The sequence below is a fragment of the Halichoerus grypus genome, chromosome 2 (assembly GCF_964656455.1).
Source record: "Halichoerus grypus chromosome 2, mHalGry1.hap1.1, whole genome shotgun sequence".
NCBI classification, from domain to species: Eukaryota; Metazoa; Chordata; class Mammalia; order Carnivora; family Phocidae; genus Halichoerus; species Halichoerus grypus.
The window spans coordinates 193,361,160-193,387,237 of NC_135713.1; the positions used below are offsets into that span (position 1 = coordinate 193,361,160).

At 35.8% G+C, this 26,078-nt stretch overlaps 2 protein-coding genes across 2 annotated transcripts in view; both read left to right on the forward strand.

Moving 5' to 3' along the window:
• Positions 1-1,969: 1,969 nt before the first annotated feature.
• On the forward strand, positions 1,970-19,248 carry LOC144381026 (EF-hand calcium-binding domain-containing protein 13-like). Its single transcript, XM_078066473.1, has 5 exons — positions 1,970-1,999; positions 5,796-5,956; positions 15,620-15,734; positions 18,126-18,256; positions 19,149-19,248. The coding sequence occupies exons 1-5, from the start codon at positions 1,970-1,972 to the stop codon at positions 19,246-19,248; spliced, it is 537 nt and encodes a 178-aa protein (XP_077922599.1).
• A 1,870-nt stretch (positions 19,249-21,118) lies between these two features.
• LOC118553947 (EF-hand calcium-binding domain-containing protein 13) overlaps positions 21,119-26,078 on the forward strand; it is a 74,848-nt gene continuing 69,888 nt past the window's right edge. Inside the window, exon 1 of the mRNA XM_078066389.1 lies at positions 21,119-21,152. Coding sequence (XP_077922515.1) covers positions 21,119-21,152 — 34 coding nt within the window. The remainder of the gene's footprint in view (positions 21,153-26,078) is intronic.

Here is a 26,078-nt window from a genome sequence, read left to right on the forward strand (position 1 = left end):
ATACAATATATAAATGTTGAATTCATATGGATTAAATTCATATGAATTTTATGGATGGAGGGATGAATGGATAGATGATTGGAAAAGAGGGATACAGCTCTTTGTTTGTCTTGGTTTGTCCTTGCAAGTTCACATATGTGTCATAGGATTGAAAGAGTTGAGAAACAATTCTCTTGTCAGATTTATGGGGAAGAGACTTCCTGTACTATTTTTTCTCTTAGCTTGGAGAGGGTTATGGTATGTGGTATCTGATTCATCCAGCAGATTAAAACCTGTCGACTTTTTGATAGGTCAATAAATTATGAAACTTCTTCCTTTCAAGGTTTATTTAAATAAAGCTTACTCTGCTAAATTAAGTACTTTGAGGGGCGCCTAGGTGGCTCAGTCGGTTAAGCATCTGCCTTCGACTCAAGGTCATGATCCCGGAGCCCTGGGATTGAGTCCTGCATCAGGCTTCCTGCTCGGGTGGGGAGTCTGCTTCTCCCTCTGCCCCTCACTCCTGCTTGTGGTGCTCTCTCTCTCTCTCAAAAATAAATAAATAAAATCTTTTAAAAAAATTAAGTACTTTGATACCTTAAGAAACTCTGAGTAAGCTCAATACGGAGGAAATGTCTTCCTTCTTTCACTCCTCTGTCTCTTCCTCCCTCCCTTCTTTCTTTCTTTCATTTATTATATACATATAGCATTGTGTTTGGTATTGTGAGTAATAATTCAAAGAATGATACCAATCCATTTCTTTCAGTCCATCCATGAAATTTAGATTATAGTTGATAGAAGAGATATATATGTGATAAAAATACAAGGCAAATGATTAATGCCACTTGAATAGTGAAGACAGTAAGCACTATACCAAGTAGTTTAGAAGTAAAGATTGTACCGGTTAGAGAAGATCTAGAAGAGGTTACATAGAGTGGGTTGCTGGGGAAATCTGCATAACCATCTAATGTCTTCTGAGATGGATATTTGTCACATGGTTTCATTTTATTTTAATGTGTTTTGAATTCCAGAAATGTTGGACATATCACATTCAATAATTAGGATAACATTTTAGAAATAAGTGATTTTGAAGTACTGTGTCTATTAGAATATTAATACTTGCAGTTAAACATTACAGTATGAAAATGAGACATAATTACAACTAACTGTAATATAACTAGCAATGTAATGAATAACACATCCAATGTGACTCAGATAGGGGTATAAAAATGTGAAAATGTGGGGTATTTCTAAAGTTGCTTGGTATGTGATGTGGAAGTCTCTGGTTTAAAACAGGCTAAGTCATCTTTTGTTTGCAATAGCATTTTTTTTGAGAGGCAATGTTACAGGGTTCTGAAGACCACAGGTGCTTGAGTTAGGCTGCCTAACTTCAAATTCTGACTCCACTGTTTGTTGGCTGTAATCTTGGGCAACTTGATCTAAGTCTTTATTTTCCTCATCTGTAAAATAAGAGTAATAATAATTCCTTAAAAGATGTTTATGAGGAATAAATGAAATCATTTATGTCGAAGTGTTTATCATAATGTCTAATACACAGTAAGCATTTAATAACATTAGTGATTGCTTCCAGGTTAGTAGTTCTGCTTCTCTGGGTTTATTTGAATAAATCAATTTAACTGGATTTTTCTGCTTTTTATGCCATTTGAATTTGGATTTCTCTATTTCTTCTTATACCACAAAAGGTAAAGTTAAGGGACTGGATGATCTTCTGTGAATTACAATCTACGAACTGTTTTTTCTAGCTTTTGCATACATACCTATTCCGTATTATGCTGTGAGTGTTACATTACAGGGATAACTTCAGGTAGATAAATATAATTACTTAAGTCTCTTAAACAGGCACATGATTTTTTCTTTCTTTCTTTCTTTTTTTTTTTTTTGGACAGGAAATCCTTTTGTGCTATTGCTCATTCATACTTGTTCATCAAGGCCGTTGAGTCCTCAAGGGCAGAATTTACCACTAAACCGAAAAATGGAAACTAAAGTACCTTTATTCTGCCAGGTATTTTTTCAAAACAGTTTCTAAAGACTCCTTCCTCTTCTTTTAAAAAAAAAATTAGTTTACTTTAAAAAATTATTTTACATTATCTCACATCCTTAATCAGTAAGCAGATTCGTAGAGCAATATAGTTACAAGATCTTGCTTAACAACCAAGGTGATTTTTGAGGTCTTTTCATGGGCATATACTGAAACTTCTCATCCCAGCAACCTATGTAGTGTCAAGAGATCTGTGGTGTATGGCGAGAGTATTTTGGGGGGTTGGAACTGGGATAATTTTTCAGGAGAATAAAGGATTTAAACCTACATGAGAGGTTGTAGATGACATAATTAAAGATGTGGGAATCTAACTAGATGGTAATATAAAAGATACCAAGTTTCTCTAGCCTTCTTATCTGTGATTCAGGGATGTTCTTATCCATTGGCCAGTATTGTGTCAAACAAAAAACCAACCTGGACTTAGTAAGGAGAGATTTTATTCAAAAGGATTATTGTGAGAGAGAAAAGGGACTATTTATTGAAATAGCAGGAGGGGGGACTATTGCAATAGGGAGAAGGCTGTGACGAGAAGATCTGCAAACATCTCAAGGGCTAGGCAAAAAGGGCTTTTTTTTTCCTTCTTAATAGACAGGAATCAACAAGGCTAGAAAGAACTGGGTATGGGGAAGTGGAATGAAAGAGTGGCATGGTTGGATAAATAGATCAGAGAGTATTTTAGGGGCCTGGAGGAAGGAGAGAAGCTTAACCAAAGTTTGGCTAATAAGCATTTTGTTCTGATTAATCAGTCAGTGGGGTTAAAACAGTTTGGCTAATCATTCATGAAGCAAAGAAAGGGAATTTTGGCCTTGTCATAGGTAAACAAGGAGGGCATCTGTGAGTTTTATCTAAAGTGTATGGGGAAGGATGGTTCTTTGCAGTAAGCCATTTTCCAGAACACAAAGGGTGAGGGGATTCCTTTAATCTTCACTGTTTTCTGGAAGCACAGGGCTCAGGTAGAACTAACTCAACATTGTCAACTGAGAGTCTTAACCTTTTAAATTTACACTTTTAATGGATCTAGTGCCACCAGGTAAGACATGTATCTATACTATAACCCCCCCCCAAAAAAAAAGAAAGAAAAAAAATCAAGGCTTCTTGCTAAGTACCGAGGTGTGTGATATATATATTAACCTGTTCCACCTTTTTATACCTAATGCGTTGTTGATTGTGCCCTCATAACCTGATTTTGAAGATGAATTCTTAAAAATTAAAAGAATTAACATATTAACATATACCAGTTTGTCTTCCTTAGGCTATATAGTTTATACTTCCTACATCTTTAACATAGAGTTTCAGAGGTGGTTTCATTTTCTGTATCATCTAAGTTTCTGTTCACTATTTGACTGCTTCTGTTCATCTGGTCTTTGATAACAGGTTTTTGTGCCTAGTTTTTAGATCTTCCTCTTTTTATTTTCCTGGTTTCTATTTTGAGTCGTTTTTCTCAATATCTCTGGGAAATTTTTCATCATTCCTAAGAAACACCTCGTTAAGGCAGCAAATCCGATGCCTTTTTGAAGCAAGTTGTTAAAGATGTGTCTCTATTGTAAGACGCATGTATGCAGACCCTAAAAGTCACTGAAATAGTTCCCTTAATTTCCATTTTATGTAGAAATAGAGGTTCTCTAAACTCCCTTGGTGATCTGCTTTATAAATTGCCTGTGTAATTTGTTCAGGGGTTAAACACTAATAGACCTTTGACCCACTAGATGCATTCCAGTTGTTTTAAGCAAACAGCCAAATTTCAAAAGAGTATATTTCTAACTTCATTCCTCTTTTTCTAAACAGGTTCATTGCTTCTAGGGTCTAGTTCCTTTTTTGTCGGGGGGCCTGTCTATTTAGAAGTAATATAGCTGCTGCTTATTTTTTTTTCTCAATAGATTTTATTTTTTAGAGCTGTTTTAGATTCACAACAAAACTGAGTAGAGAGTTCCCATACACCCCCTGCCCCTGTGCATGTGCAGCCTCCTCCAGTATGAATATCCTACACCACAGTGGTACATTTGTTACAATGAACCTACACTGGCATATCATTGTCACCCAAAGTCCATAGTTTACATTGGGATTGACTCAGTATTGTACATTCTATGAGTTTGGACAAATGTATAATTACAAGTTGCCATTTTTATAATATATAGAGGAGTTTCATTGCCCTATGTATCTTCTGTGCTCTGCTTGTTCAACTCCTGCCATCCCCGCCACCCCCATAGGCAACCACTGGTCTTTTTAGTCTCCATAGTTTTGCCTTTTCAGAACGTCATGTAGTTGGAATCATACAGCATACAGCCTTTACTTTCTTGTTGTGAAAGTTGGGCTCCTTTCACTTAGTGATATGCATTTAAGGTTCCTCCATGTCTTTTCATGGCTTGATAGCTCATTTCTTTTTAGTGCCAAATAGTGTTCCATTTCCTAGATGTACCACAGTTCATTTATCCATTCATCCACTGAAGGACATTTTGTTTTTTTCCAAGTTTTGACAATTATGAATAAAGCTGCTATAAACATCTGTGTGCAGATTTTTGTGTACATATAAGTTTTCAACTCCTTTGGGTAAATACCAATAAGTGCAATTGCTGTAACATATGGTAAGAGTATGTTTAGTTTTTTAGAGACTATCAAACTGTCTTTCTAAGTGGCTGTACCATTTTGCAATCCCACCAGCAATGGCTGAGAGGTCCTCTTGCTCCACATCCTTGTCAGCATTTGGTTTTGTCAGTGTTTTGGATTTGGGCCATTCTAATAGATGTATAGTGGTATCTTGATATTTTAATTTGTAATTCCCTAATGACATGATGTTGAGCATCTCTTCATGTGCTTGTTTGCCATCTATACATCTTTGGTAAGGTGTCTATTAAGATCTTTTGCCCCCCCCTTTTTTTTTTGAGAGAGACCAATGTGCAAGTGGGGGGCAGGGGCAGAAGGAGATGGAGAGAGAATCCCAAGCAGGCTCCATGTCCAGGATGGAGTCTGTTGTGGGGCTCAATCTCATGACCTCAAGGTCATGACCTGAGCTGAAACCAAGAGTCAGATGCATAGCCGACTGAACCATCCAGGCACCTCGGATCTTTTGCCTATTTTTTTTTTTTTTTTTTTAAGATTTTATTTATTTTTCGACGGACAGAGACACAGCGAGAGAGGGAACACAAGCAGGGGGAGTGGGAGAGGGAGAAGCAGGCTTCCCGCTGAGCAGGGATCCCGATGTGGGGCTCGATCCCAGGACCCTGGGATCATGACCTGAGCCGAAGGCAGACGCTTAACGACTGAGCCACCCAGGCGCCCCTCTTTTGCCTATTTTTAAGTTGGATTGTGCTTTTTGTTACCATTAAGAGTTCTTTGTATATTTTTTGAATATACAAAAAAAATATAGCCATTATCAGATATGTCTTTTGTAAATATTTACTCTCTGTCTATGGCTTGTCCTCTCATCCTCTTTAGAGTGTCTTTCGCAGAGCAGAAGTTTTTAATTTAATGAAGTAAGCTTAAAGATGCTTTAAGAACTAGATTCAACAATTGTTAGATACATTCATGAATGCTGGGCATTTTATAGCTGTATAATGCACTGAAGATAGTTGGTGGCATTTAGAATATGTACCTAATCTGAACTAATGCACTAATAATTAAATCCTTTACAACAAAATTCTGTTTGGTAGCATCATTTTAGAAAAAATATTAATCTACAATGAGTGATTTGACCCAGAATGTCATATTTAATTTATATCTGCAAAGAGAACATAGTTGACTATGGATCTTGGTTGGTCCCCAGGCAGAAGAAAATACCAATTCATCAGATAATGGCTGTAATTCATTTGCAGCCAACTTGCCATCAAGACATATTGACAACAAGAAAGAAGTCAAGTTTTCTAAAACAACGCAGAAGAGAATGTCGCATGAAATTAGGGGTTTGAGACTAGAATACAAAAAAATGTAAGTTAAACTTTGAACTTATTTAGTTGAATTATACTTCTGTAAGTTTGAGAGAACCAAAAATGTAGCTCATAAGTTCTCCTCTAAAATATATAGGATCATGAATATTTGTGGCCATTCTTTCAGGAGTGTAGTTTTAATTCCTAGATAGCAATTCTTTTCATTTTTTTCTCACTTCTCTCACAACTTTGTGGAAGCCTATGAGCCATCATAGATTTCCAGTTATAGGAGAGCAGTTATCCGTATGTCTGTAAGTTTATCTTTTTTTTTGACAAAGTAATATATTTAAATGTACAATATGACGATTTAACATATGCTTGCATTGGGAAATGATTACCACGTTTTACTTATTTCACATATTTACCTTATTTACTTATTTATTTTTGGTGAGAACATTTAAGTTCTATTCTCTTAGTAAATTTCAATTATACAATACAATATTATCAACTATAGTCATCATTTTATATATTAGACCCACAGACCTTATTTATCTTTTAGCTGAAGTTTTGTACCCTTTTACCAGCCTCTCCCTATTCTTTTTTTTTAAAAGAATTTTTTATTTATTCATTTGAGACAGAGAGATACAGAGAGAGAGCAGGAACAGTGGGGAGAGGCAGAGGAAGAGGGAGAAGCAGACTCCCTGCTGAGCAGGGAGTCTGACATGTGGCTCCATCCCAGGACCTGGAGATCATGAGCTGAGCCAAAGGCAGACGCTTAACCATCTGAGCCACCCAGGCCCCCCTCCCTATTCTTATTTACTGTACCCCCAGCCCCTGGAAACCACGATTCTACTCTGTTTCTATGAATTTGGCTTTAAAAAAAAAAGATTTTATTTATTCATTTGAGAGAAAGAGCGTGAGGGAGAGAGCATGAGCCAGGGTGAGGGCCAGCAAGAGAGGGAGAAGCAGGCTCCCTGCTGAGTAGGGAGCCAGATGTGGGACTCTGATACCTGGACTTGATCCCAGGACCCTGGGATCATGACCTGAGCCGAAGGCAGATGCTTAACTGACTGAGCCACCCAGGTGCCCCTGAATTTGGCTTTTAATAGATTCCACATATAAATGAGATCATCCAGTATTTGCCTTTCTCTGTCTGACTTATTTTACTTCACATAATGCCCTCAAGGTCCATCCATGTTGTCACAAATGGCAGGATTTCCTTCTTTCTCATGGCTGGATAAATTCCAGTGTGTGTGTGTGTGTGTATGTGTGTGTGTGTGATATATCACATCTTTAACCATTTATCTGTTGATGGACAGATTGTTTCCATATTTTGCCTATTATGAATAATGCTGCAATGAACACGGGGGTACAGATATCTCTTTGAGATCCTGTTTTCATTGCCTTTGGATATATACCCAGAAGTGGAATTGCTGGATCATATGGTAGTTATATTTTAAATTTTTTGAGGAAACTCAACAATTTTCCATAGTTGCTGCACCAATTTACATTCCCACCAGCAGTAAACAAGTACTTCCTTTTCTCCACATTCTTGCCAATACTTGTTTCTTGTCTTCTTGAAAATGGCCAATCTAAAAGGTGTAAAGTGATATCTCATCGTGGTTTTGATTTGCATTTCCTTGATGAGGAGCGATGTTGAATACCTTTTCATGTACCCATTGGCCATTTGTATTATCTTTTTTGGAAAAGTGTCTAGTCAAGTCCTTTTTAAAGTGGATTATTTGTTTATTTGCTATTGAGTTGCATGAATTCCTTGTATATTTTGACCATTAATTAATCAGATATATGGTTTTGCAAATATTTTCTCCCATTCCATAGGTGGCCTTTTCATTTTGCCGATGGTTTCCTTTGCTGTGCAGAAACTTTTTTAGTTTGATGTAGTCCCATTTGTTTATTTTTGCTTTTGTTGCCTTTGCTTTTGGTATCAAATCCAAAAAATTATTGCCAAGACCAATGTCAAAGAGCTTACTGCCTATGTTCTAGAAGTGTTACTCTTTCTTTCTCAAGATTGCTTTGGCTCTTTGAGGTCTTCTGTTGTTCTATACAAAGTTTAGGATTATTTTTTCTATTTCTGTGAAAAATGCCACTGGAATTTGGATAAGAATTGCATTGATTCTATAGATCACTTTGGATAGTATGGACATTTAAACAATATTAATTCTTCCAAGGCACAAACACAGAATATCCTGCCACTTATTTATGTCTTATTCAGTTTTTTTTTTAATTAATGTTTTATGGTTTTCAGTGTACAGATCTTTCACCTCCTTGGTTAAATCTATTCCTAAATATTTTATTTTTTGATGCTATTGTAAATGGGATTATTTTCTTAATTTCTCTTTCTGATGGCTTGTTGTTAGTTTATAGAAATTTCTGCAACTGATTTTGTATATTGATTTTGTATCTGCAACTTTACTGTATTTATTTATTAGTTCTAACAGGTTTTTGATAGTCTTTAGGGTTTTCTGTATAAAAGATCATACCATTTGGAAACAGTTTAACTTCTTCCTTTCCATTTGAATTCCTTTTATTTCTTTTTCTTGCCTAATTGCTCTGGCTAGGATTTTAATACTATTTTGAACAAAAGTGGTGAGAGTGGGCACCCTTCTCTTGTTCCTGACCTTAGAGGGAAAGCTTTCAGTTTTTGACTGTTTAGTATGATGTTAGCTCTGGCTTGTCATATATATCCTTTATTGTGTTGATGTATATTCCTTCTACACCCACTTTGCTGAGATCTCTTATCATGAAAGAACATTGAATTTTATCTAATGTTTTTTCTGCATCTTTTGAGATGATCATATTATTTTTATCCTTCATTTTGTTAATGTGGTTATGTTTGGAAAAACCTCAGTTCTCCTATGTTTCTCCTTTACTGTCATACTACAACCATATTCATAACACTTCTGAAGCCAAATGTGTGGGGTTTTCCCACACCAAGTCATTCTGTGACACCAGTTGAATGTCCTACAATTTAACTCAATTCTAATGCTATCTACCTAGAGATAGCATCAGATCCCACAGGTTAATGGCTCAGTCCCATGAGACTGTCCCCCCACCCCGCCTTTATATGCCAATCTCAAGTAGTAAGTTCCCAGGTTCTCCACCACTTCTGTTTGATTTAGATACAAATCAGAGGTTCCCATGACCCCTCCTTGGGTTTAATTAATTGCTAGAACATCTCACAGAACTCAGGTAAACACTCATGTTTACCAGTTTATTAAAGGTTATGAGAGAGTATACAGATGAATAACCAGATGAAGATATACACAAGGTGAGATTTGGGAGGATCCCAAGCATAAGAGCTTCTGTCCTCATGGAGTTGGGGTGTGTCACCCTCCCAGTTTGTGGATGTGTTCACCAACCTAGAATCTCTCCAGAGAGGGGAGAAGGGTTGGAAATGGAATTAATAATTGATCATGCCTACATGAGGAAGCCTCCATAAAAATCTCAGTAGTACGGGGTTCAGAGATCTTCCTGGTTGGTGTAAACATCCACATACCAGGAGGGTGATGCACTCTAACTCCATAAGGACAGAAGCTCCTATGCTGAGATCCTCCCAGACTTTGCCCTATGTATCTCTTCATTTGGGTTTATCTGTATCTTCTATGACTTTTAAAATAAATTGGTAAACATAAGTAACTATTTTTCTGAGTCCTGTGAGCTCTTCTGGCAAATTAGTCAAATCCAAGGAGGGGCTTGTAGGAACCTCTGATTTATAGCTGATCAGTCAGAATCATAGGTACAACCTGCTGTGATTGGTACAAGTGGGTTGGGGGCAGTCTTGTGGGACTGAGCCCTTAACCTGTGGAATCTGACAGTATATTCAGGTAGATAGTGTCAGAATGGAGTTAATTTGTAGGACACCTAGCTAGTGTGGCAGAAAATTGCTTCATGGGGGGGGGGGGCGGGAACCTCACACATCTGGTGTCAGAAGTATTGTGAGTATGGTAGTAGTGTGAGAGTAAAGGAGAAACACAGAGGAATGGGTTTTTCCCTATATTGTGGTGTATCACATTTACTGATTGGCCTATGTTGAACCATATTTGCATCCCAGAAATAAATCCCACTAGATCATTAATGTACTGTTTGTTTGGTTTGCCAATATTTTGTTGAGAATTTTTGCATCTATGTTTATCAGGGATACTGGGCTCTAATTTTCTTTTCTTGTAGTGTCCTTGTCTGGCTTTGCTATGCTGAGGCTAATGCTGGCCTCATAAAATGAGTTTGGAAGTGTTCTCTCCTCTTCAATTTTTGGGAAGAGTTTGAGAAGATTTGGCATTAATTCTTTAAATATTTAGTAGAATTCACCAGTGAAGCCATCCTAGACTCTTCTTTGTTGGGAGGTTTCCGATTACTGATTCAATCTCCTTACTAATAATTAGTCTTTTCAGATTTTCTATTTCTTCATGATTCAGTCTTATATGTTTCTAGAAATTTAGAAATTTATATATTTCTTCTAGGTTATCTAATTTGTTGGCATATAATTATTCATAGTTTCTTATGCTCTTTAGTATTTCTGTTATCAATTGAATGTCTCCTCTTTATTTCTTATTTATTTGAGTCTTCTCTTTTTTTCTTAGTCTAGTAAGATTTGTTAATTTTGGTTATCTTTTCAAAAAACAAGCTCTTAGCTTCTTTGATCTTTTCTACTGTCTTTTTAGTCTATGTTTCACTTGTTTCTGCTCTAATCTTTGTTATTTCCTTTCTTCTGTTAACTCTGGGCTTAATTCTTTTTCTTTCTTCCAATTCCTTGAAGTATAAAATTAGGCTGTTTATTCAAGATCTTTCTTTTTTCCTTATATAGGCATTTATCTCTATAAATGTTTCTCTTAGAACAGTTTTTGCTGCATCCAGTAAGTTTTGGTATGTTGTGTTTTCATTTACTTTGTCTCCAGATGTTTTTTATTTCTCTTTTGATTTTCTCCTTGACCCATTGGTTGTTCAGGAACATGTTGTTTAATCTCTACATATGTGATTTTTCCAGTTTTTTTCTTGTGATTAACTTCTTGTTTTATACCTTTGTGGTCAGAAAAGATGCTTGATATGATTTCAATCTTCTTAAGGTTTTAAAGACTTGTTTTGTGATGATCTACCCTAGAGAATGTTGCATATATGCTTGAGAAGAATGTGTATTCTGCTGCTGTTGGATAGAATGTTCTCTATATGTCTGTCTCTATAGGTCCATCTGGTTGATGGTGTAGTTGGAATCCAATGTTTCCCTTTGTCTTTCTGTCTAGTTTATCTATCCATTGTTGAAAGTGGGGTATTGAAATGTCTCTTACTATTGCTGCATTGTTGTCTATTTCTCTCTTCAGATCTATTATTATTTGTTTTATATATTTAGGTGCTCGTATGTTGGATGCATAAATATTACAATTGCTATATCCTTTTGATTAACTCATCCCTTTATCATTATATAATGACTCTTGTCTCTTGTTACAATTTTTGGCTTAAAAACATGTACTGAAGGGGCGCCTGGGTGGCTCAGTCAGTTAAGCATCTGCCTTCGGCTCAGGTCATTATCCCAGGGTCCTGGGATCCAGCCCCATGTCGGGCTCCCTGCTCAGTGGGGAAACTGCTTCTCCCTCTCCTCCCCACTCGTGTTGTCTCTCGCTCTCTCTCTCTCAAATAAATAAATAAATAAAATCTTTTAATTAAAAAAGTATTGAAATTTATTTTGTCTAATATAAATATAGCTACCCCTGCCCTCTTCTGGTTTCCATTTGCATGGAATATCTTTTTCTATCCCTTCACTTTCAGTCTATACTTGTCCTTAAAGCTGAAATGATCCTCGGGTGCCTGGGTGGCTCAGTTGGTTAAGCGACTGCCTTCGGCTCAGGTCATGATCCTGGAGTCCCAGGATCGAGCCCCACATCAGGCTCCCTGTTCAGCAGGGAGTCTGCTTCTCCCTCTGACCCTCTCCCTCTCATGCTCTCTCTCTCATTCTCTCTCTCTCTCTCTCAAATAAATAAATAAAATCTTAAAAAAAAAAAAAAACCTGAAGTGATCCTCTTGGAGGCAGCATATATTTGGGTCTTTTTTTTTTTCCCATTTAATCTGTTCAGTCACTTTATGTCTTTTGATTGGAGAATTTAGTCCATTTATATTTAAGATAATTATTGATAGGTATGGACTTACTATTGTCATTTTGATTGTTTTCTGGCTGTTTTATAGTTTCTCTGTTCCTTTCTCTTACTCTCTCCGTTTGTGATTTGATGATTTTCTCTAGTGATATACTTAAAATTTTTTAATTTTTATTTTTAAGTAATCTCTCCACCCAATGTGGGCCTTGAACTTACAACCCTGATATCAAAAGTCACATGCTCCACCAACTGAGCCAGCCAGGTGCCCCTCTAGTGATACACTTTGATTCCTTTTTTTTTTTTTTATCTTTTGAGTATTTACTATAGGTTTTTGCTTTGTGGTTACCATAAGGCTTATATAAAACATCTTATAGTTATAAGTCTATTTTAAGCTGATAACAACTTAACTTCAAAGGTTTATAAAAGTTCAACATGTTTACACCTCCCTCTCGTTTTGTTTTTGATGTCACAATTTACATCTTTTTATATTGTGTATCCATTAACAGATTATTGTGGTTATAGTTATTTTTTTTTAGTGCTTTTAAAATTTTTTAACTTTTTTATTAACATATAAATGTATTATTTGTTTCAGGGGTACAGGTCTGTGATTCATCAGTCTTACATAATTCACAGCGCTCACATAGCACATACCCTCCCCAATGTCCATTACCCAGCCACCCCATCCCTCCCACCCCCCTCTACTCCAGCAACCCTCAGTTTGTTTCCTGAGATTAAGAGTTACTTACGGTTTGTCTCCCTCTCTGGTTTCATCTTGTTTCATTTTTCCCTCCCTTCCCCTATGATCCTCTGTCTTGTTTCTCAAATTCCTCATATCAGTGAGATCATATGATAATTGTCTTTCTCTGATTGACTTATTTCACTTAGCATAATACCCTCTAGTTCCATCCATGTTGTTGCAAATGGCAAGATTTCATTTTTTTTGATGGCTGCATATATTTCATTGTATATATTATACCACATCTTCTTTATCCATTCATCTGTTGATTGGACATCTTGGCTCTTTCCATAGTTTGGCTGGTTATAGTTATTTTTAATACTTTTGTCTTTTAACCTTTATATGAGAGTTCTATATGATTTACCTACCACCATTATTATAATAGAGTATCCTGAATTTAAGTATATATTTACCTCTGTCAGTGAGATTTATACTTTCATTTGTTTTCATGTTACTAATTAGCATCCTTTCATTTTAGCTTGAAGAACTCCCATTAACATTTCTTATAAGGCCAATCTAGTGTGATGAACTCCTTTCACCTTTTTTTTGTCTGTAAAACTCTTTGTCTTTCCCGAAGGACAACTTTGTGGGGTAGAGTATTCTTGGTTGGCAGTTTTTTTTCCCCCTAGCACTTTGTTTTTGTTTTTGTTTTTCAAAGATTTTATTTATTTATTTGACAGAGAGAGAGACAGCGAGAGAGGGAACACAAGCAGGGGGAGTGGGAGAGGGAGAGGCAGGCTTCCCGCTGAGCAGGGTGCCCAATGTGGGGCTCGATCCCAGGACCCTGGGATCATGACCTGAGCCGAAGGCAGACGCCTAATGACTGAGCCACCCAGGTGCCTCTCCCTAGCACTTGGAATATGTCATACCACTCTCTTCTGGCCTGCAGGTTTCTGCTGACAAATCTGCTGATAGTCTTATGGGGATTCTCACTATTCCTTTGTGTTAGATGACAGAAGGCAAGGAAGGAATGGGAGGTGGTATAAATGTTCCTTTACTTTCTTTCATTAGCATTGTATAAAATAGGTTAACACCTGGGGACACACAATGCCCTCGAGGAAGTGAAGGTCTGGGAAAGGAAATGTATAGATGAGCCTGGAGCATCTGGTGTTACAGAAATAAGGAAACTAACAAAGACTCCTACCAGGGATGCATCAAAAGGACTGAAGAGCCTACTTGAAGAGACTCCCACTATACATGTGATAATTAGGGTATCAATAAGGATAATAATTACAAGGAAGTAAGATGAATTTAATGTATATAAATCCAAGTGTACAAAATGATATAAAAATTACTTTGTCACTATTGGAGGTTACAAGTGAGCCAAGTCAGTGTTATGAAAAGTGGCAAATAAGGAAAAGAATAAAGTAATTATCCTGCCTTTCTGTATGAACTATACCACTGAGTAACCAAATAGTTCCCAAGAGGAAGTTTTTCTTTAAAGAGATATTCTAGCTGGGGTGCCTGGGTGGCTCAGTTGTTAAGCATCTGCCTTTGGCTCAGGTCATGATCCCAGGGTCCTGGGTTCGAGCCCCACATCGGGCTCCCTGCTCAACAGGAAGCCTGCTTCTCCCTTTCCCACTCCCCCTGCTTGTGTTCCCTCTCTCGCTGTGTCTCTCTCTGTCAAATAATAAACAAACTCTTTAAAAAAAAAAATTCTAGCTAATGAGTGAAGAAGGAATGATAGATTTAGGTATAAATATTTTATAGTCCCTGATGATTTGCTGAGTCTAGTTATTATGTATAAATATAGCAGCTAATACCACAGTTAGAGAACCACTTGTACATTATATGCCTCCCAGTGGAAAGCACAGGCATCTATATAGTGGTTTTGCCGAAAAAAACAAACAAAAAATGTTAATCCGATTAAGTCTTTAAAATCCTACAACCAGGGATGCCTGGGTGGCTTAGTCAGTTAAGCGTCTGCCTTTGGCTCTGGTCATGATCCCACATGGGTCTCCTTCCTCAGTGGGAGCCTGCTTCTCCCTCTGCCTGCCGCTCCCCCTGCCTGTGCTCTCTCTCTCTCTCTCTCTCTCTCTGACAACTAAATAAATAAAATCTTGAAAAAAAATCCTACAACCATGGTAATACAATTAGCAAAATCCAGACTGGAAAATGTATAAGACAAATTGCCTGAGAATAATGGTGATGATGATGATGATGATGATCATGATCATGATGATAAAAGACATGGTAGGAGAACCTATAGATAAATGGAGATTTAAAAGACACATCAACAGGGGCACCTGGGTGGTTCAGTCGGTTAAGCATCTGTCTTCGGCTCAGGTCATGATCCCAGGGTCCTGGGATCGAGCCCCATATTGGACTCCCTGCTCAGCAGGAAGCCTGCTTCTCCCTCTCCCACTCCCCCTGCTTATGTTCCCTCTCTTGCTGTCTCTCTCTCTCTGTCAAATAAATAAAAGCTTAAAAAAAAAAAAGGACACATCAACAAACTGTAATGGGGACCTTATTGAATCCTGATGCAAAGTGTTAAAAAATGTTGACATTTATGAAACAGTTGGAAATTTGAACACTGACTATGTTTGATAATATTAAGAAATTATTAATTTTTTGGATATCATAATCGTGTTTCAAATATATTTTTAAAAGAAAAAACACCTTGTAGAAATTCATACTAAAATCTTTACACATGAAATAATATAACGTTGGAATTTGCTTCAAAATAATAAGAAATGGAAGTAGGGATAGGGATATGGATGAAATAGGATTGCCCATTATTGAAGCTGGGTGATGGGTACATGGGAAGATCATCAATTACTCTGTCTACTTTTGTATATGTTTGAAAATTCTGCAAATAAAAGATGAAAAAACAAAAAGTAAGAAAAAAAGCAATTCAGGAATTATTCCAATTTTCTGTGCAATTTAGGAATGAAACAACAATATTCCTGTGTGGAGAAGAAAAATCCTCTGATTTTTCAGGAGGAAAAAAGATCAAGAGAAAGAAAAGTTTTCAAGGACAATTGCATACTAAAAGAACTGAGGTAAATAATGATCTGGAAATATTTATTTTACTTTTGAGTGTTGTTTTTAGCTTTCAAACATTCCATCACATTTTAGTTCAAGTATTGAAATGTCACAGTCTTAAATAGTTCCTCTTCCTCTTCTTCCCTCTCCCCCTCCTCCCCCTTTCCTCCTTTTCTTCTTCTTCCTTTCCTTTTTTTTTTTAATATAACAAGGAACCCTTTCAGAAGAATATGACATTTTCCCCCTTTTCCTACATTAGATATTTATTTTTATTACTGTGCTCTCTGTTAATACTTCTGCTGTTATAACAATGACCCTAGGCATTCCTTGGCTGTGGCAGCATAAATTCAGTCTTGGCCTCCATCTTGCTCTGTATATGGTCTTCTTACCTGTGTTTGTATCTCAGGTCTCCTTCTACTTCTATAAGCACATCATTGTAGATCTCATCTTGAGATCCTTGACTTTGTTCCATCTGCAAAGACCTTTTACCAATAAAGTCACATATATAGGTTCCAAGAATTAGGATATGGACATATCTTTTTGTGGGGCTGTCATTCAACCTATTACATTCACTATATGATGTACTTAGATACACTCTCTTTTGTCTGGATAATTTCTCCCATCTGTTTTCTAGTTTTTCTCTCTCTAGCTGAATCTAATCTGCAGTTTAACCTATCTATTGAGATTTTAATTTCAGTGCTTATATTTTTTACTTCTAGACATTTTATTTGGTTTTTCTTATAATCTGCCTTCTGTCATGTTCTTTGCTCATGTTCCATAGTTGTTTCAAGATTGATATCTGATAAACCTAATATAAAGTCCTTGGGGATCTAAATCTGTTTATTGCTTTGTCTGATTCTCACTCATTAACTTATATCCTTATATCCTATATATCAAACTATATATTTGATCTAAATCTGTGGGAATCTCATGATGACTCTGGATTTAGAGTACCCTCCTCCAGGAGAATTTGAATTCGCTTCTGCTCTGCACTTCAGAGCTGTTACAAACATGGGACCACTTTAAATGAATTTTTTGGTTTCTATTTTCCTAGCCCATGTATTTAGTGTAGATTTGAGTTCTACACTTATTTGTGGGTGGAGCTATAATTATAACTAATCAAGAGTAGTACTCTCTCTTCTCTCTCTCTCTCTTTTTCTTTTTTCCAGCCAAGAGCTGAGACAATGACAGATTTTACTCTGCATGCTTCTTTTATTGGGGGATAAATTGTTTTGGTTTGGTTTTTTTCCTTTTTTTTCTTTTCCCCTAGCCTATTCTTGCTGGTAACATTGCCTTTTGAAAATTTTGGCTCTATGTGGGATCTCAGTACCAATTCTTACCAATCGTGTATGGCTTCAGAGTCTTCTTTCTACATCCTGCATGGTCTTTAAAAGACAAGGCTCTAGACTCCATATAAAATTGAAGACACCTAATATTATAGTCCTCATTTTCTTGTCTTTCTTTTTTTTTTTTTTTTTTTTAAGATTTTGTTTATTTATTTGACAAAAAGAGAGAGACAGTGAGAGAGGGAACACAAGCAGGGGGAGTGGGAGAGGGAGAAGGAGGCTTCCAGCGGAACAGGGAGCCTGATGCGGGGCTTGATCTGGGGACCCTGGGATCACAACCTGAGCCAAAGGCAGACGCTTAACCGACTGAGCCACCCAGGCACCCCTAGTCCTCATTTTCTAAAGTGACACTTTTCTATCTACCTAGCTACTTGCCACTTTTGAATCATGTTTATATATACATGTCAGGTGGATCGTTTTCTCAATCATAAGGATAATTTAAAACATAACTACCTGTGTTATTTGTTTTGTTTTTTTTTTTAAGATTTTTGTGTACTTATTTATGTGTGAGAGAGAGAGTAGAAGCCAGGGGAGCAGCAGACAGAGGGAGAAGCAGGCTTCCCGCTGAGCAGGAGCCCGTTGCAGGACTCGATCCCAGGACCCCTGGGATCGTGACCTGAGCCGAAGGCAGCCGCTTAACTGACTGAGCCACCCAGGTGTCGCACTACCTGTGTTATTTGAATAACTGTTTTGCTTCTTTACATTATTTTGCTCATATAGTCAAAGCCTATATATGTAGCCAGAATCTGGTGGTCTTGTCTTCACTGTACCATAGATTTGCCCTGCTTTGTAAAATCCATTATTATAAATTGACACAATATTAATATTAATTAGGAGATGATTTAGTTGCATATTTAGAAAAATGTGGCTTTGCAAAAAAATATTTTATAGTTTATTTCAAATTTTAGTATATGTAAACTAATTTCCTTACGAAAAGCAATTTTACGTCGGTGAGGAGCCTAGATATGATATGAGGAGCCTATCTTATAACAGGTTTATTGTCCAATAATGCTGGTTTACCAATGTGATCTCAGTCACCAACGTTCTTGTATTTGGCTCTAGATTGCCTCTTCCTCAGTGAAGCTGTCGAAGGAGAAGATGACTAGGGAAGAAAACTCTTTATTCAAGTTGCCGAATCAGTACAGTGTTCATAAGACTTTATCACCCTTTTGTACATCTTCCTCAATTATTCGGTATTTAAGTCATCGTATTTTTTACCCTAAATGTTGCATTCAGACTTGGGTTTTTCTTTTTGGAATCATCTATCCTTTCCACATAAAGTATGCAAAGTAGTTTGTGCAAAGTAAGACTCTGCTCTTAGGAAGGATGGTGTAGAGCTGAGCCCACTGTATACGGAAATGAAAGACTTAGAATTGAGTATTTATTGACCTCACATGCTAGCTTAGGCTCTTGTACAATTCACTTTATATCTCTGGGCCTCAGTCTCCACATCTGTACAAGAATCTTGTACTAGATGGACTCTGGAGATTTCTTCTAACACTAACATTTTATGATTTCAGTTATTTACGTGTTATGGGATTAGATAAATCATCTTTTCAAATTGTTTCTACTGACAGGTTGTGGGATCTGGGATTCTTTGCTGTTTAAAGATATTCGTGTTTTTCCTTCCTATAATAACTTTCTAAAAATTTGCTGTGACTTGAATTAAGAGTAGCAATAATTGGACCACAGCCAAAGGATTGTGGGTCACAGCCACTACTTACTGACTAGGATAAATTCTGCTCCATAGAGCAGAAAGAAGCAAGGTGGGAATTCTGGGGTGAAGAATATATAATTCACTATCACTTGGACAGTTCTTTAAGAAAGGTTTTTGTGGAGTAAGACACTGGAGAATCTCAATCCATTGATAGGTTTGTTTTTATTTTTGTTTTTAAATTTAATTTAATTTTATTATGTTATGTTAGTCACCATACAATACATCATTAGTTTTTGATGTAGTGGATAGGTTTGTTAATATTTTAATGGAAAAATGGCATAAATATTGTGTGTGTGTGTGTGTGTGTGTGTGTATGGTGTTTTGTTTTATTTTTGTGCTGCTTTCTAATGTGGCTGTTTCTTTGACAGGAAAAGGGAAATGATTTCTAGCCTCTACAAGACATTATATAATCAAGTACCTCAAGGAGACTTATACTCACAAGAATTAAGTGGTAATAATAAGTTCTAGAATTTCTTGAATTAATTTCCTGATTGTGTGCTTTATTAAGAATTGTTTCAGTGGTTAGTATCTCTTTACTCCTAATGGCATATGATACCAACTAATATTACATGATATGGCAAATGCCGTGAGCAAGGCATAAGTAAACTAAACTAAGTATTCATGAATATCTTGTTGTTGTATTGATGAGATAGGCAAAATAATAACATATGTGCTTATTCTAGTTCAAATTTTTTGGGAAAAAAGTCTGGATATTACACCCAATGAATACATTAGTAAGCACTGGAGTCACTGATTTTACTGGGATTTAGTTCTTGGTATCTAAATATTAAGAATCATAGTACCCTTCACTCCTTGACACTGAGTTCTCCCATATCTTGGGCCTCTCCTCTATATTTATAGAGTCATTTGGCATATTTTTCCACTTACCTTAACTCTGGTCATCATATTAGACATTTTTTTTTAGTAATCTCTATGCCCAATTTGGGGCTCAAACTCACAACCTCAAGATGTTGCATGCTCTAGTAACTGAGCCAGGCAGGAGCCCTTATACTAGGCATCTTTTGTCCCCCAGTTTTATTGGGATATAATTAAGATGTAGCCCTGTATACGTTTAAGGCGTGCAGCATAATGACTTGACTTACATACATTGTGAAATGATTACCACAATAAGTTTAGTTAATATCTGTCATCTCATGTAAATACAGAAAAAAAGGAAAACATTTTTCCTTGTGGGGAGAACTCTTAGGATTGTAAACAACATCCATGGCCTTCCCTTTTGTCTCATTGGAGAAAATGCCCTTTCATGAGACTAATCCCTTCACTCTTGATTTTCTTTCCTGCAGTTTTCTTCCGCTTCCTCAGGGACTATGTAAAATTTTTTAAATATATATTTATTTATTTGAGAGAGAGAGAGCAGGGGGAGGGGCAAAGGGAAAGGGAGAGAGAGAATCTCAAGCAGATTCCCTGCTGAGCATGGAGCCAATGCAGGGCTATGTCTCACAACCCTGAGATCATGAACTGAGCAGAAACCAAGAGTCGGACATGTAACTGACTGAGCCACCTAGGTGGCCCAGGACTATGTCAATTTTATACTCTGCTTTTCAAAGAAGCTTCTTCAGAGTTGTTTTCCTTAATTATTTATTTACTTCCCATTACACTGAAACCTGGTTTCCATCTCCAATACTCTATTAAAACTCCTATTATTAAAATCATTATTATCAATATTTTAGTCTTTCTCTGGTATTTAGCCCTGTCATCCAGCACCTGTTTTTCTGAAAATTACATGTTGTATCCACTGAACTAAATTCAACTCAGCAGACATTTTTTGAGGATCTGTCCTGAATTAGACACTGGCACTTGAAGAATGAAAAATCTTGCCCCCTAAAAGTTGACAGTTTAGTGAGGAATATTAACATGCAAACAGTCACAATACCAAGAGCTTTGACTGAGATACATACCAAGTGGTATGGGAGCATGGAAGAAGGATTTAACATTCCTAGGTAAAGCTGTGGAATCCTTTACGATGTGAATTTTGCATGACTTTCTCACAGTTTCTGAGAGTTCTTTAGAACAGATTTAGAGGCCATTCACCCTAGACGGACCTAAATAAGTCACAAGATCCATTTTAAAGCAAAGGATTAGAACACAAAGATTTGCTCCTCTTTCTTCTTTTAGTGATTATTGTTGTTGTTTTTCCTTGAGAGAGGGTGTATCAGGGATAAGGATAATTATTCATTTGAATTAACTCTTTTGGTGTGTGTGTTTAGCACTTCAGAAGGCCTGTAAAATTTTCAGCAAAATTCAAAGTGGTAAGATTTATGTGAATGATCTGCCAATGATCCATCATACCTTGAAGATTTCTATAAGTGATTCAGAAATGCGAAAGGCACTAAAGACTATTGATATTGATGGTAAGTTTTATGTTTTCATTATTAGTTTAAGGTCTGCAAACATAGATATAAGTTATATGTTGGTTAGATTAATTGCAAATCATAGGAAAGCTAAGCATTATAATATGTTATAAAAACTGTTTTTTTGCACATTTATGATAATGATATTAAAAATTGGGCCCCAGGTACATAATTGGATTGTTAATTACTGGATTGGATTATGACATACTTTCATCAATATTTGGTATTTTTAGACTTCTGATTTTTGCTAATTACATGGGATAGGAATGGGATAGGGAAAGTTTCTTAAGGCAAAAATGTTTGAGTATAAAAGAACAGATTAATATAAAATTATTATAAAAATTAATATAAAATTAAGAACTTTTATTTATCAAGACACCTTAAAGTAAAAAGACAAGTTACAAACTTGGAAATATTTGCAATTCACAGAACTGGCGAAGAATTAATTTACAGAATGTGTAAAGAACTCATACAAATCAGTAATAATAGAATAGAAAAATGGGTAAGACACATGGACAAGTATTACACATAAAAGAAAATATGTATAGCCAATAATCATATAAAAATATGTTCCATCATCAGTAGCCAAGGAAATGTAAATAAAAATCCTAATAATTTCATTTGAAATCACCTAGAAAATAATTATTCTTTTGTAGTCAGTGTCCAATACTTTAATCAAAGAAGTAGATAATAGGGAACTGATTACATTTATAGACCATTCCAAGCTTGTTAAGGAGGAGAGACAAGTTTAGAATAAAAATGGCATAGATAAGTTGAAGGGGTGGCCAGAAATAAAATAAATTCAGTACACATAAATGCAAAGTAATACTCTAAGGTTGAAAGCATCAAGCTGCTCAAATATAAGATGTGGATTTATTATTATAAAAGATTTGTAGATGGAAAATCCTAGGAGAGGTATGGACCACCAATAGAATGTTACTAAGCAATCTAATAGTATTGAATTGACAAGTTGCAATACTGTGTAGGTATCCATCTGTCCATCTACCCAAGTCATCCCAACATTTTTTGAGTGTCTACTGTAGACAGCTTTCAGAGGGTATAAAAATAAAATGATAAAAATAAATCAAACTTTTAGAAAGGTTAAGAAGCAGCTCTATTCTTTCTGACATGTTTATTTATCCATATGTTAATTTTCTTGGCAGATCTATTTTTTCTGACATGTTTATTTCTCCATATGTTAATTTTCTTGATGATTTTTTTGAGATTTATATTAAAATAATTATTCAAAGTGGAAATAACTTCGTTCTCTGGAAGCACAGGAGAATATAAAGAAGAAAATAAAACTTATGTGTAATCCCACTACATAGAGCTGAACTTTGGTATTTTTGCGTATATTTTTCTCGGATTTTTCTAAGCATATGAGTGTGTGTGTAAATGTGGTATATACACATGCATGAACACATAATTTTAAAAAATATATATGGACTCATATGCATACAGTTTTGTTACCTTTTTCTGTTAACATTATGTTAGTCAACTTTCCATGTAAATAAGTATAGATCTAAGTATAGCTCCTTTTTAAATGACTGTGAGTTATTCTGTGGGACAGATCAAAAAACAAAAACAAATTGTTTTGAAAAATAACCTATATAACAAATAATCTATATAAATTATTTCTAATATTCTTACAGTTACAAGCAGTGTTTTCTTTCCCATCAGACAAAAGATAGCTAAAATTGAAATTGCTAGGTCAAAAAATGTGAAATTTTTAAGGTTTTTAGGTAATATTGTTATTAGAAATCCAAAGCAATAAAACTGTAGAATTTTAGGTATTCAAGACATTAGATGTAGCTTCTTCCAATTACCTGGATTTACCATTGGGGAAACTGAAGGATAGAAAGATGAAAGTCTACTCTAAACTATCATATTTGTTTTTATTTTATTTTAATTCCAGTGTTGTTAACATATGGTGTTATATTGATTTCAGGTGTACAATATAGTGATTCAACAATTCCATATATTACTTAGTGCTCATCAAGATAAGTGTACTCTTAATACCCTTCACCTGTTTCACCTACCTCCCGTCCACCTTTCCTCTGGTAACCACCAGTTTGTTCTCTAAAGTTAAGGATCTGTTTCTTGGTTTGTCCTTTTCTCCCCCCTTTGTTCATTTGTTTTGTTTCTTAAATTCCGCATATGAGTGAAATCATATGGTATTTGTGTTTCTCTGACTGGCTTATTTCACTTAGCATTCTACTCTCTAGCTCCATCCATGTTTTTGCAAATGGCAAGATTTCATTCTTTTTATGGCTGAATAATATTCCATTGTATATATATATACCACATCTTCTTTGTCCATTCATCTGTTGATGGACATGTGAGCTGCTTCCATAATTTGGCTATTGTAAATAATGCAATAAATATAGGGATGCATATATGCCTTTGCATTAATGTTTTCATATTCTTTATAGTAGTGTGATTGCTGGATCATATGGTGGTTCTATTTTTAATTTTTTGAGGAAACTCCATATGGTTTTCCACAGTGGCTGCACCAGTTTGCATTGCCAACAACATTGCATGAAGTTTCCTTTTTAGTCACATCATCGCCAGTGCTTTTTGTTTCTTGTGTTTTTGAATTTAGACATTCTGATAGGTGTGAGATGATATCTCATTGTGGTTTTGATTTGTATTTCCCTGATGATGAGTGATGTTGAGCATCTTTTCATGTGTCTGTTGGCCATCTGTATGTCTTCTTTGGAGAAATGTCTGTTCATGTCTTCTGCCTATTTTTAAATTTGTTTGGATTATTTGTTTTTCTGGTGTTGAGTTGTATAAGTTCTTTATATATTTTGGATACTAACCCTTTATTGGATATGCATTTACAAATATCTTCTCCCATTCAGTAGGTCGTATTTTTGTTTTGTTGATTCTTTCTTTCACTGTTCCAGCCATCTTTTTATTTTGATATAGTTCCAATAGCTTATTTTTGTTTTTGTTTCCCTTGTCTGAGGAAATATATCTAGAAAGATGTTGCTATGGCTGATGTCAGAGAAATTATTGCCTGTGCTCTTTATTAGGATTCTTATGGTTTCAGGTCTCACATTTAAGTTCTTAATCCATTTTGAGTTTATTTTTGTGTATGGTGTAAGAAAGTGGTCCAGTTTCATTCTTTTGCATGTTGCTGTCCAGTTCCAACACTATTTGTTGAAGAGACTTTTTCCTATTGCATATTCTTGTCTGCTTTGTTGAAGATTAATTGACCATATATTTGTGTGTTCATTTCTGGGTTTTCTATTCTGTTCCATTGATCTGTATGTGTCTATTTTTGTGCCAGTACCATACTGTTTTGATTACTACAGCTTTGTAATATAACTTGAAATCTGAAATTATGATATCTCCAGCTTTGTTTTTCTTTTTCAAGATTGATTTGGCTATTTGGAGTCTTTTGTGGCTCCATACAAAGTTTAGGACTATTAGTTCTAGTTCTATGAAAAATGCTGTTGGTATTTTGATAGGAATTGCATTAAATCTGTAGATTGCTTTGGATAATATGGATATTTTAACAATATTTGTTCTTCTAATCCATGAGCATGGAATGTCTTTCCATTTGTTTGTGTTGTCTTCAAATTCTTCCACCAGTGTTTTATTGTTTTCAGAATACAGGTCTTTTACCTCCTTGGTTAAGTTTATTCCTGGTATTTTATTAGTTTTGGTGTGATTTAAATGGGATTGTTTTCTTAACTTCTCTTTCTGCTGCTTTGCGATTAGTGGCCATACAACCAATTTTAGATGATATATGTTAGTTTAAATTTTTGCTCATTAATTTTTACATTGAAAAAATATAAGCCTACATTGAATATCTTGGTGATAATTACAAATACATGAAAAAGTTTCATATGTGAAGTTAAGGTTTTTTTGTTTTAATTTAGTATTTTTAGCTTTTGGAAGTTTAGAAATTACAAAATGAAAATTACCTCTTCACCCTAATCTTTCTATATAATTCGTCATGGTAAACACTGTTAATAATTTGGTAGGTATTCTTCCTGGCTATTTGTTATATACATTTTAATTGGCGCATATTTATTAATGGTGAAATCACCTCTAAAATTTTTGCTATAACAAATAATGCTACAAAGAACATTCTTATTCATTAATTCTTGCACATCTGTGTAAATATTTTTATAGGATAGATTCCTAGAAATGAAGAAGCTGGGTCATAGGATATGCATATATCCATAGGAAAATGGTTTATGTCAAATTATATTATTTCATCCAGCTTTATTGAGATATAATTGACAAATAAAATTGTGTATATTGTATATATTTAAGGTGTACAACATGATTTGGTATACATATACATTGTGAAATGATTACCATAATCAAGTAAATAACACGTCCATCACCTCACGTAGTTACTTTTTTGTGTGTATGTGATGAGAACACTAAGATCTCTTTTTTTTTTTTTTTTTTTAAAGATTTTATTTATTTGAGAGAGAGAATGAGAGAGAGAGAGAGCACATGAAAGGGGGGAGGGTCAGAGGAAGAAGCAGACCCCCCGCCGAGCAGGGAGCCCGATGCGGGACTCGATCCTGGGACTCCAGGATCATGACCTGAGCCGAAGGCAGCCGCTTAACCAACTGAGCCACCCAGGCGCCCGAGAACACTAAGATCTCTTAAGATCTACTCTCTCAGCACATTTCAAATATACAATGTAGTATTTTTTTTTTAAAGATTTTATTTATTTATTCATAAGAGACAGAGAGAGAGAGAGAGGCAGAGGGAGAAGCAGGCTCCCCGCTGAGCAGGGAGCCCGATGCGGGACTGGATCCCAGGACTCTGGGATCATGACCTGAGCCGAAGGCAGACGCTCAACCATCTGAGCCACGCAGGCGCCCACAATGTAGTATTATTAACTGTAGTCACCATGCTGTAAATTAGATTCCCAGAACTTGTTCATCTTATACC

Coding starts and splice junctions, on each gene's coding strand:
- LOC144381026 (XM_078066473.1), top strand. CDS start 1,970: ATGGAAACTAAAGTACCTTTATTCTGCCAG. Junction 2,000..5,795: donor AAGTACCTTTATTCTGCCAG/GTATTTTTTCAA, acceptor GTTGGTCCCCAG/GCAGAAGAAAATACCAATTC. Junction 5,957..15,619: donor AGACTAGAATACAAAAAAAT/GTAAGTTAAACT, acceptor TGTGCAATTTAG/GAATGAAACAACAATATTCC.